The sequence below is a fragment of the Sminthopsis crassicaudata genome, chromosome 5, assembly GCF_048593235.1.
Source record: "Sminthopsis crassicaudata isolate SCR6 chromosome 5, ASM4859323v1, whole genome shotgun sequence".
NCBI lineage: Eukaryota > Metazoa > Chordata > Mammalia > Dasyuromorphia > Dasyuridae > Sminthopsis > Sminthopsis crassicaudata.
Window position 1 is genome coordinate 218,889,925 of NC_133621.1, and position 12,062 is coordinate 218,901,986.

The 12,062-nt window shown below is 48.5% G+C and overlaps 2 protein-coding genes across 16 annotated transcripts in view; one reads left to right on the top strand and one right to left on the bottom strand.

The window, feature by feature from the left end:
- Nucleotides 1–6,531, top strand: part of BAZ2A (bromodomain adjacent to zinc finger domain 2A) — a 36,202-nt gene extending 29,671 nt beyond the window's left edge. For 10 of the 11 annotated variants that reach the window (XM_074269982.1, XM_074269974.1, XM_074269973.1 and 7 more), the window contains 10 exons: nucleotides 168–802; nucleotides 988–1,210; nucleotides 1,296–1,451; nucleotides 1,573–1,727; nucleotides 1,964–2,250; nucleotides 2,472–2,604; nucleotides 2,725–2,871; nucleotides 3,273–3,505; nucleotides 3,638–3,781; nucleotides 3,871–6,531. In XM_074269982.1, coding sequence (XP_074126083.1) covers nucleotides 168–802; nucleotides 988–1,210; nucleotides 1,296–1,451; nucleotides 1,573–1,727; nucleotides 1,964–2,250; nucleotides 2,472–2,604; nucleotides 2,725–2,871; nucleotides 3,273–3,505; nucleotides 3,638–3,781; nucleotides 3,871–4,036 — 2,279 coding nt within the window. In that variant the 3' untranslated portion in view covers nucleotides 4,037–6,531. The remainder of the gene's footprint in view (nucleotides 1–167; nucleotides 803–987; nucleotides 1,211–1,295; nucleotides 1,452–1,572; nucleotides 1,728–1,963; nucleotides 2,251–2,471; nucleotides 2,605–2,724; nucleotides 2,872–3,272; nucleotides 3,506–3,637; nucleotides 3,782–3,870) is intronic. The other variant, XM_074269977.1, reaches the window with a different exon arrangement.
- A 254-nt stretch (nucleotides 6,532–6,785) lies between these two features.
- The window catches only part of RBMS2 (RNA binding motif single stranded interacting protein 2), a 48,461-nt gene continuing 43,184 nt past the window's right edge, over nucleotides 6,786–12,062 (bottom strand). For all 5 annotated transcript variants that reach the window (XM_074269987.1, XM_074269988.1, XM_074269986.1 and 2 more), the window contains one exon: nucleotides 6,786–11,930. The gene's annotated coding sequence lies outside the window, so the exon portion shown is untranslated. The remainder of the gene's footprint in view (nucleotides 11,931–12,062) is intronic.

Genomic DNA, 12,062 nt, shown 5'->3' on the forward strand with positions numbered 1-12,062 from the left:
CCTTATAATTGGTTTCTGGGCAGTTTGGGGTCTGGGTTTTAAATGTCCTCTCCCATCTTAAACGGTTTATATGGGGGTGAGGGGAAGTGCATATGTGTTCTCTCTAAACTATAACTGTTATAAGAAAGAGATGTTGATTTTTTTGAACTTCCCATTTCTCTCCATAGCCTTGGAGGATGTGATAAAACAGGAAGCTGACTCCTCAAAGGGGATAGCTGCTCCAGCCCCCTCCATCACTCCTTTCTCTACAGTGAAGAAGGAATTAACTGAAGGAAATGTTAAGACTTGGTCACCCTGTGTTCGGGCCAGGGGTAGGCCCAGAAAGACCAAGCCTGTCCCTGAGCAACCTGAGATTCCTGTATTACCTCTAGTGAAAGAGGAGCACAAGTTTGTGCAGGCTCAGGCCCAGGTCCAGGATCAGGCGCAGGAGCAGGAGCAGACCCAGACACAAGTCCTCAATGGGCTTCTAGAGCCAGAGGACTCCCCCATGTCCTTGGGCCAGAGCCAGCATGACCTCAGCCAGTCAGCCTTCCTCTCTTGGCTGAGTCAAACCCAGAGCCATGGATCCTTGCTGAGCAGCTCTGTCCTCACACCTGATAGCAGCCCCGGCAAGCTGGAGCCTGGACCCGCAATGTACCCTGAAGAACCTGAACCCAGCCAGCCTGATCCCCCACCTCCCCGAGGCCCATGGTTCAACTTGCTTCCTCGCACACCTTGTGATGCTGCTCCCTCAACATCCCCTTGTGCCTCAGAGGATGGCCCCTCCCCTGCTCCACCGACACCGCCTGCTTTCTCTCAGCCTGTAAGAACCACACTTGAGTCTCTCACTCAGACTGGGGGGCAATCCACAAGCAGGTGGATAGATGGTCTTAGCTTAGGACTAGATTTCTTCGCTGTCCCTCCTTCACCCTCCCCTTTTTTCCTTTGTCCCTCCTCTCTCCCACTTTACTCCTTTTATATTCTAATCTTCCAAATTTCTCCAAACAGGTGAATGGACCTAGTGCTGCCAAACCTTGTTCCCCAAAGCCACTGTCCTCCACCCCCTTGTCTATGTCAGCTCCCAAAAGATGGGCAGGTGTCTCTGCGAAAGGGACTCGTAGCCCAGCAGGGCTTGGACAGCCCAAACGGAGGGGTCGGCCCCCTAGCAAGTTTTTCAAGCAGATGGAACAGCGATACCTGACTCAGCTGATAGCCCAGCCGGTGCCTGCAGGTGAGCATCCTGGTGAGGAAGCCAGTCAGATAGGATGTCTGCCTTCTGCGAGCTAGTGCCCTCATGCTCTTGGCTCTCCCTGTAGAAATGCGCAGGGGATGGTGGTGGATCCGGGATCCGGAGGAGCTGGAGGCCACCCTGCGAGCCTTGCACCCCCGGGGCATCCGTGAGAAGGCTCTGCACAAGCACCTCAGCAAGCACAGGGACTTCCTGAGGGAGGTCTGCCTGAGGCCGCCTACAGGTAAGTGATAGAGGCCTGGCTCCCTGTGGGGGGCCCTGGGACCAGTTGTTCAGCAGAGGGAAGAAAAATGATATTAAGATGGAAATGTAATGGTGGTACTTGACCTGTGCTTTCCTTTTAGACCCCATTCTCAAGCCGAGCCGGTGCCCCACAGTGTCTCAGAAAGAGCTCATGTGCTGGTCTCCAGCCGAGAGGGCCTTTGAGGCAGATCTGGTGATGCTGCAATGCGTAGAGGAGCTGGAACGGCGGGTACTACTGGCCGATCTGCAGATCAGGGTATGATGGGGAGCCTTGGATCTTTGTTGGGGGAAGAAACCAAGCAGGGATTTCCAATCACTTAAATAATGAGGAGAATAATTTTCAGTCTTTCTCCTGTCTTGGGAAATATGACGAAGTCAGATTAAATCTAAAGGTCTGGTTCTGACTTTTGGCACAGTCTGAAGAGTCCGCCTCTGGCAGGAGAGCCTCTTCCTCTTCTCCCTTTCAGCTAATTTGCCTTCTGTTGCCCCCAGGGCTGGACCTGTCCCAGCCTGGACTCTGCCAGAGAGGATCTGGCATACTGTGAGCACCTGCCTGAGCCCCTCGAGGACATCACTGCACGAAGCCGAGGGCGGGAGGGCCTGGTACCTCAGAGGGAGGACACCAACCCCCTGGATTTGGCCGTCCTTCGGCTCGCGGCGCTAGAGCAAAATGTGGAGCGAAGGTACCTTCGAGAGCCCCTTTGGCCGGCCCATGAAGTTGTGCTGGAGAAAGCCCTGCTGAGCCCTCCTGACTCCACTGCTCTGGGGACCACAGAGATGTAAGTAACGCTATTAGGCTGAAGGAAAAAAGTTAGGGGAGCTGCCTCCCCCAGTATGCCCTTACCCTCTTTTTCCTTCTCCTGGGACAAAATATTTCCTATTCCTCTCTCTCCTCCCCCCAAAAAGCCAAATGGCTCTTGCCCCTTTCTATGGGGAGGAGGGAAGTCGGGAGCCCTCTTCACCCAAGGCCATTCCCCGTTTCCCTCACCTCTCCACCCAGAGCATATGAGATCACTCCTCGGATCCGGACTTGGCGGCAGACCTTGGAAAGGTGCCGGAGTGCTGCCCAGGTGTGTCTCTGCCTGGGTCAACTGGAGAGATCCATTGCTTGGGAGAAATCCGTCAACAAAGTGGTGAGATGCCATAAGAAAGGCCTGGGGATTCTGGGGTGGGTTTGAGGGCCTCAAGATGGGTTCAAGGAATGGCAGCAGGCAAAGGTATGGGACTCACTGTCTTCCCACGGTGCTCCACAGACCTGCCTGGTGTGCCGGAAGGGTGATAACGATGAGTTTTTGCTGCTCTGCGATGGCTGTGACCGTGGCTGCCACATTTATTGCCACCGACCCAAGATGGACACTGTTCCTGAAGGGGACTGGTTTTGCACTGTCTGTCTGGCCCAGGTGAGGCCCTTTGTCCCTTGCCTCCATCCCTCTTAAACAGAACTCATGAGATCAGCCACTTCCCACAAGGGGGTGCTTCCTTCCCTTGGATCCCCCAGCCTGGCTACTCAGACTTTCCATCTTGTAAGCATAGCCTTTTTTCAAAGGAAAAAAAAGCAGGTATATTTGGGTCCTGGGTAGAGACCTAAGGCAAATAAAACTAAATTCCTTTTGTACCTTCATTTTATTAATCTGTCAGTGAATAGTAGTACCATCTGCTTTTTAACCTGTCTTATTGGGCGGCTAGGTAAATAAATTATGTTGAATTGAAACTTTGAAAAGTTCAACCTGAATCCAGGAATTGTGAGAGGACAGGGCTGGAATCCATAAATAGTAGGAATGGTGCTTCTTCTCTCCCTCAGCAGGCAGAGGGAGAATTCCCTCAGAAGCCAGGCTTCCCAAAACGGGGCCAGAAGCGGAAAGGAGGCCCGCTGGGCTTCTCTGAGCCTGAGAGTCGGCGTCGGCGTCGGTCTCGGGCCGTGTCCCGGGGCCAGGATGCTGCAGCTGTGTCCCGGTGCTCTGGGGAGGGGCTGTCTTCCTCCAAACGTCGCCGTCTTTCCATGAGGCACCACCACAGTGACCTCACTTTTTGCGAGTGAGTGACCCCTTGGGAATAGTGATGGGGTGGAGTAGAGGGAGGATGGGCTGTTTGGAGCCAGCTCCTGCCAGAGGGCCTGCGCTTCCAGGCTGCATCCTCCAGTGGGCGGGCCTGTATCTCTGCCTGTAGGATCATCTTGATGGAGATGGAATCTCATGACTCGGCTTGGCCCTTTTTGGAACCTGTGAATCCTCGTCTAGTTAGTGGCTACAGGCGTATCATCAAAAACCCCATGGACTTCTCCACCATGAGGGAAAGGCTCCTTCGGGGCGGGTGAGTGGCTCTGAAGTTTTTTCTGCTTCTCTCCCCTTCCCCCCCAAATTTCAGCCCGACTCTCTGACATTGTCTCCATCCCTATCCAGGTATTCAAACTCTGAGGAGTTTGCTGCTGATGCCCTTTTGGTTTTTGACAACTGCCAGACCTTCAATGAGGATGATTCTGAGGTGGGCAAGGCCGGGCACATCATGCGCCGCTTCTTTGAAAGCCGATGGGAGGAGTTTTATCAGGGAAAACAGGCCAATCTGTAAGGCGAAGTGGGAGGACAGGGGCAGGACACAACATGTCTTCCCCCTTCTCCCATTATTCCCACCTCCAAAACCCTGCCATTCTCGCCTGCTGATGCTGCCTGGGGTCTATGCTTAAGAATCAGACATGCCCTGATCTTGGACTCCACCTTTGGGCAGCTTCCTAGCTCCTCGTTCCTTAAATTTGCCCTTTTCCTCTTCCTTTCCTCCTAGGATAAAGAGGATAGGGAAGGGGATCTTCCTGGACTGAAAGCCAAAAAGAGAAAGAGAATTTTTTTCCTTTCTGTTTTATTTTCTAAATACGAAAGGGAGGGTAGAAACACCTTCCTTGCCCTTCTACACCTTTTCCTGCCCCAGCACTTTGGGGCTATTTAATGATAGCAATAGTTCTAGTGAATGTGTGAAACCGAGAAACACTCTGTACTGTGTGAGGACCCGTAGTAACGGCCAGTAAAGTGGACTTAACTCCCAAGTGTGTCAAGCCGGATACGGGGCCCTGGACATGCTGCTTCCACGTCCAGTCCTTCCCCCAGTCCTTTGCCCACTTCAACACTTTTTCTTCCAATTTCTGCCTTCTTTCCCACATCCAATAATATAAAACTATTGTGTACGGGTTCCTCCCTTCCTTCTCCAAAAATCTTAAAAAAAAAACAAAAAACAAAAAAAACTTTCAGAGGTTTTTTTCTCTTTAGTCTAGCCTCACCCATACTATACAGTGGATGCTTCTCTATCCTTTCTCCAAATCTCCAGCCTTCTCTGGGGCTAGATAGCTGTGGGGAGAGGGGGAAGGATCTGGCTCCTTCAGCCCTGTTTTTCTCCCCCCACTTCCCCTAAACCTAATCCTCCCTCTTGGGGAGCTCCTCAGGGACAATTACTGCTGAGTTTGGCCAGGATAACTTTGGGCCCATTCCTTCCTGCCTAGAAGATGGACTGACTGGCCTTCCCTCCTTGTATGTGTTGCTGCATTTTGTGTTTTAGCCTTTGCTTCCTTCACCCCTATTCCTCCTTCATTACTTTGGAAATCTTCAAGGAACATTTTCACCCAATGGGCATTTTTTATGCCCTCCTTCTGTCTGTGATTCCTCCTTCCCCAATCCCAGGGCAATTGTTCAGGTTTCAAACTGTTGTTCTTTTCCAGGATCTTTAATCCTGTTACTTTTGTGTCTCTTGCCCCTTATGCACAGGAAGGACCTAAAGCTTTCTGTGGCTTCCTGGCCTGTCCTCCTCCTTAGCCCTGGGTGGGTTACCAGGAAAGCAGGATGGGTGAGGGGCAGATTGTGTACACACCACCATCTGACACGTGACCCCACTCTGTAAGAGGAAAGCTGCCATCCATCCCAGCCATAAACCCCGGGGTCCTGGCCCTCTGCTCCCTTGCCCAGCCTTGGTTCCTCCCATCAGAGATTACGGGTACTTGCACTGGGGAGGAGGCCCTGGGCTCAAGCAGAGAGCCAAGACACCCTTATTCCCCAAGGAACTTTGCTACTGGTAGGGAGGAGCCAGTTGAGGTAGAGAGCCATAATCCTGGCTTTGCTCCACCAGCTGCACTGAGGGATAGTAAAAGGGAGAACAGGCCTGTGTTCTCCCTACCCTTTTGCTTCTCTCTCTTTCCATCTCATTTCTCAAGTCGCCTTTTCTGTCAGATAAACCTCAGAAATTATTTTGAGATTTTTTTTTTTATTTTAAATAAGAGGTGAATTGAAGACTATTTGAATTGACTATATTATGCATAAATATTTATATTTTATCTAAACTGCGCTGTAACAAACTTTGTGTTAAGTGTTTGAAATTCTAGATGAGGGCTCTCCCCTGCCTTCAGTCACACACCTCATCCCCCTTGACAGGGTAATGTTTTTCCTGGTATAAAAAGTCCCTGAATTAATTTTGAACTTATTGGGAGAGGAGTGGCAGGAAGAAAATGGTCAGGAATCTTGTGTTCCACTTTGTATTCTCTTCCCTCCACCCACACATTCCCCCTCTTCCCCCTCCCCCCCTTGTGGTAGGCTGGATTGAAATTTTCAGGGCCTTTCTGGGGAGGAAGGGGATGTAAAGTGGTCAACTTCCCACTTTTCCTTCTGCCTTCATTCTTAATAATTTCAAGTTATTTGGGGTAGGCATATTAAAAATCAGCTTAATTCCCACCCTTAAAAAAAAAACAAAAAAAAAAAAACCCTATCCTTCTTCTACCATACCATTCTAACAAACAGGAAGAAACCACATCATCGACAAAAGTTGTTCCCGTGTTCCTTTTGTGGTAAAAAAGGAACTAACTTTTATATAACCAAATGTGGTGTTTTAGTGACTTTTTGATAATGTACAGTTTTTTTTGTGAATTTAAATTTATTTCTTTCTATATTTTTAGGACCAATCTCATTTTTAATAAGGTTGAAAAGAAAAAAAAAAGTCTAGAAAACTCCTGTTGTTGCCATGTGATGTTCCACAAGTGCAGCTGTAGAAAAAGTGCTTGTCAGTTGAATAAAAACCACATTTGATAGAGACTCTGTGGTGGTGTCTGTTCTGGGGGAGGGGAGGGTGATGGATTGATTAGCAAACCCTCAAGTCTCCTGTTGATTGGGCAGAAACAACCCTTGCAAGCCGCTTGGGAGTGATTTACCACCTTCCCTTTGTGACCTCATACTAAGGAAAAGTGCGTGTTGCCTTCAAACCCCGTCTATTTCTAAATACTGGCTTTCCGTGGCCATGTTTTTTGAAGATGTCGACCAATTTGCTTCCTCTGACCAAGACAAGGAGGCTGGTTTTTATCATTTTATTTAAAAACAGAATTTGAAATGAGACAATTGGAGCTCCACAAGATTGGGGGGGGGGAGGGGAAGAAGGGTGTACATTGGAAAGTTGAGGAGATAGATAACAGGGATAATAAGCTAGAGTTGGAGTGCTTTCAGCATAGAAGCAGGCAGAATATAAAACTAGAAACTCTGAATAAACAAAATCAAAAGGAAAAAAAGACTTTAAAAAACCTGTACAAAATGTTTCTAAGTATAAATTAAACTTATTCCAGGTCTATGATGGGTAATGAGATGGGGATTGGTGTTGGGTGGATGAAATTAGAGTAAAGATGGTCCCCTGTTGTCTCCATCAGAACCTCGGATTCAGCTCAACTCAGACAGTTGGATAACCAACTCTCTTCCCCTCAGTCCAGCTGGAAGATAGGAGAGGTACGTGCCCCAGGGTGAATAAGAGGTCTCTGGAATAAGGCTGTTGTTAAAGACCAACAGGGGGATAAGGAAGATGAGATGACAAAGCCCCTGTGCTTGTGTTGGCTGTCAAACTGGGGGAGGGAATAGCTACTGCTGCAGCTCATCTTTCTCCCTTTGTGAAGCCACTGGCTGGAAGAAAGTTGTCTCGAGGTCTTTTAAGACCCATCAGCTCCACTTAGATGTCAGTGTTAATTGATGGGTAGGTACCAACGGCCCCATCAGAATTTGCAGAAAGTAGTAGCAACTAAGTTGTGATTTTTCATTACAAAGCCTTCCTATTCATATCCCCTATACCCCTTACTCCCGATAGGTGAAGAGGCCGGAGGAAGGGCCTAAGCAGGTGGTCAGGCCCTTGTTCTGAACAATGAACTGAGATCTGTGAGGTAGATGTGTAACAAGGATAAAGAGCATTGCTGGATGTGCAGTGGAAAGTGAGGAGCTGATTCAGAAGAGGCAGAGAGGTTGGGAAAGCAAGGGCCTGCCACGGAGGAGGCAGCTGCCCATCAACTACAGCCCAGGGAGGGGAAGAATGGTGCTAACATGGCCCTCTCAAGGGCTGGTGAGGAAAGCCCCTGCTAGGGCTTCAGCGGGAAGAGATGGGAGTTGAGTACGGTTCAGGGAAACGGACAAGGAGCCACAACTTGAAAGGGAGCTTGGGGGGGGTGGGGAGGGAAGCTGGGGAAGAGGGAGGAATGACTGGATCTAGGGATGTCAAGGCACAAAGAGAATCTAGGCCCTCCCCCTGCTGCTTATTGGCTGCTTCCCCATCCCTATGCCCAGTGATACTAAGGGGGAGGGGACAAGAGCCATTGCCCTGTTTTTATTGCTCAAAGCTGTGGGGGGTCAGGGAGAAGGTGCTTCTGTCCCCGGTAGATGCAGCCCCAGGATCCAGCGCAATGCCACGCCTCCCCCCAGCAGGTGGGGCCCATGGCAGATAGCAGGCAAGGTCCCCTTCCCAGAATAGCCACAGCTGGCCTGATTCCTCCCAGGTGAGCAGGATAACGGCAGCCTCTTCTCACATCCTTCTCACTCAGGGCCCTTCCTTCTCTAAGAGGCTGCAGAGAGGCAGGCAATCTAGGGGATGGGAAGGTGGAGACTGGAAGCACCAGCTTTTAGCACCAAAGGGAAGTAGCCTGTTTGTTAGCAATGGGGAGAAGGGATGGGGTTGCCTGCATAGCTTCTGAGTCTCATCTCCTCAATTACCCTACAATCCATGTACCTCCATCCCTATTATACAGGTTCTCGAGAATCCGGGAATAGCAAGCTAGAGTAGGACCTGCTTCACTTTCTTTGGTTAAACAAAACAAAATCTTAAAAAGAAATCTTTCGCTTCTCTTCCCCACTTCCCTCCCCAAGACACAGTATTTTTTATATGTCACCCCTTCTTTCAGACCATGTCTAAATAGCCATTTGGCCCGTGCATGTCCCCAGGTTTGGGGCTGCTGTGATCCAGACCCTAAGGGAAACAATAATGGCAATGCTGAATCAAGTCTGGATCTCTAAGACCCAGAAGAGGGTGTCCAGTTTGGTGATGTTCCTATTTGGCTTTCTTTAAAAAAAAAAAAAAATTTTTTTTAAAAGTATGCATATACACATATGCACAAAAAGATACATAGAAAAACATTTTAAATATTAAAGAGCATCTCTGTAATCATAGAAACTGAGCATACTCTTTGCAGGGAGAGGATGTAAGGTGATGCAGAGACCCTCTAAAATCTACCCCCATATCCCTCAGTCATGGCCCCTGACAAAAAAGATAACAAGGACCTAAAGGAGCAAGGACCAGCCAGGCCCCTGAGTTCAGACCCAAAGCATTCTTTAACTGTCCCCGATACTTCAGTTTGTGGTTTAGGAGTGAGGAGAAGGGTTTTTCTCCTCTTACCCTACACTTCTCTGTTCTAGTCACATTTTGTCACAACTGATCACATTAAAAAAATAAAAAAAATCTTGCCTCCCTCCCACCCCCCAAATATCTCAAGAGTAACAACTCAAAAAGCACCAAATAAAATCACTGCCACTGCCACCGCCACCGACCACCAAAAAATAATTCAAGTCAATGGGCAGTCTAAATCACCTGGATTCCCAAACCCTTTTTCCAGAAAACACCATTAAAAGAAACCAGTAAGAACAAGCAGATTTCACAAAGGGCAAGCTCAAGAGGAAAGAATGATTTTTCAAAAGAATCTAAACACCACTATCTGGACAGTAAGAAAGAAAAAAAAAAAAAAAAAGCACAGATGGTGAGCATCAGATTAGGGAGATGACTTGAATCAGGAAGAAGAGCAGTGTCTTGTGCTGCATATGTATGGTGCATGGAAAACCCCCCCTTCATCTCTCTCTCTTTCATAGACAGGGAAATGTCTCAGGCTGTCACTTAAGATGTGCTCCAAATGAAACTATCGGGTTTTTTTCCCCCTAAGATTAGGTTTGGAGTCAAAGTAGGAACTGTCATTCTTGGCTAACTCTTTTTTAGAACAAAAGCTCCCTGGGGCTTTAGCCTCTGCCCTCTGGCACCCAGACTGTCCAGACAGGATAATTGAATGCACTCCTCACTGACAAAATGAAATGGGGTGATAAAGGACAAGAGGAAAGGCAAGGGGGCACCCTCTGAGCAAATACATCCTGGGATTGAGGGTGCTTCAAGTTTAAAAAGCACCCAAAAGAAACTGAAAATTGGCAAACCGGTATCACCTCTCCCAAGGCTAAAAAAAGTGGGATAAAAAAGTTTGGGGATAAGGAAGCATGAAGGATAGATCCGAGGGTCCTGGGCTAGAGCCTATCAATCATCAAATCTCAGTCCTTGGTGCTGCAGCACTTCCCCTCCCTTTTCCTCCAGCCTATTTAACACCTGATTTTCCATCATGCATCCATCTTTATCTTATTTATCAGTCCTTGATTGTCTAGTGCAAAGGAGCCTGCCCCATAGGTGGAGGGACCCAGTCCCTAGGGCTGAAACAACCTCTTTTTCATAGTCTTATAATATTATGAAACTGCATTCTGGGTGGGTAGATGAAAAGGGAAAAGTCTGTTCCTTGAGGGAGCCAGGGGCATGATGCTCCCATTGCTTGTTTCTCTGGGTACAGAGACAAATCTTGCAGTGGGAGAAGAGTGGGTAGATAGAAAAGCAAATCACGGGCCTTTTCTCCTGGAGTCTTACACTCACAGGAAGGATGAAATGCGGGATGGAGGGATGGTTATTGCACGTTTCCAGCCCAGATACCTCCTGGACTTCCAGAAGAAGGAAGATGCCTGCAGATGCCCAGAACCTCAGGAGAAGGGCAAACTTACCAGGACAGTGCAGGCTGAACTATACAATCAGAGACTGGTGTTTCCTTTTTTACCCCAACCCAAATACACACACACACACGCACGCGCGCGCACACACACACACACACACACACACACACACACACACACAAACAAACATGCAACCCAAAACTTGTAGGCAAGTCAGTACATGCAGAGAGGTTGGGTAATGGTCTTCCCTGGTAGCATCCCCAAAGGTGGATGTCAGAAGGCACTGTGGATCCCAGGGTCAGGGCGGAGAATTACCAAGTCCTGTGGGGCAGTATCATCTACACCAAGATGAAGCAGCCGGTCAGGGCGATCCATGCTTGGTAGAAAAGGTGGGGGAGGCAGGGGACAAAGAGGAAGAGGAAGGCAGTACATGTTCTAGCTGTCAGGGCTCTGAGTACAGCCAAAAGGAGTGCGGAGAAAAAGAGAAAGGTGACAGGCCCACAGCTCCTTTCCTGAAGATGGCACAAAAAAGCCAGCCAGAGCAGCAGAGTTAGGATTCCTGAAGAGCTGAAGCCAAAGATGATTTCCTGGGATAGGATGTCCCCATAGCAGCAAGAAGAAGAGCAGAAGTTGAATTTGTTGTCTCATGTTCTGGAGGAAACCTTGTCTCTGTCCAAATGGGAGTGTATGAGGAGGTGGGGGGATTTGTCTCTGGAGTGTCCAAGAATCTGTCTCTCTTCCCTGTAGCCAAAGTCTGGTGTGTTTTTTTTTTTTCCCAGGAAGGAAGCAGATGAGTCAGGGAAGAGGAGCAGAAAGGAGGAAGGAGGAAGAACCCCCTCCACTGCCCAAGTAGTGCTCTGCTTTCTTAATTCACAAAATAAAATTCCATTTCAAAAAATTAAAATCTCCAAGTTAAAAAGCCAAAGTGGGCAGGTTCTGCAGCATGGGGTGGGAAGAAAGCAGTGGTTGGGTTAGGGTGGATCTTGGGAAAGAAGCAGAAAGAGAGGGGCAGGCACGGATTCTGGGAGCTTTACAAAACAAAATTCAAAAAACTGCATATTTTCTTTTTTAAAAAAAACCTACAAAATAATAAAAACAGAAAAGTCCGTAACCAAATCCATCATGAACCCATGGCCAATGCCCCAGTAACAAAGCTTTCCACTTTCTTTTAAAAGAAATTTTAAAAATAGCTCAAATGATAAATCCCAACACAATACAATTTTTCTCATACGGAGACATGAATGTCCATTCACTGGATGGTCTCCTTGGGGTGTGTAGAGTCTTTAAAAAAATGTTTTCTTTGCAAAAGAAAGAAAAAAAAAATCTGATCTTGAATGCAGCACAGAGGAAAGGTGGCTTTGTAACCCCAGGCTCCACCAGTGATGTGGGAGCAGCGGCAGGCATGAGAGCAGCGGTCCTCTCAGGCCCAGGCCCAGGCCCATCTGTAAAAGATATTGGTCATTCATCATCAGGATGAGCAGCCTTTCTTGGAGGTCCACACTTCGCTCCCTCGTCCTCTGCTCCAGATCACACTTCCAGCCCCTCAGCGTAAGAGACCCTGGGGACCCCCACAG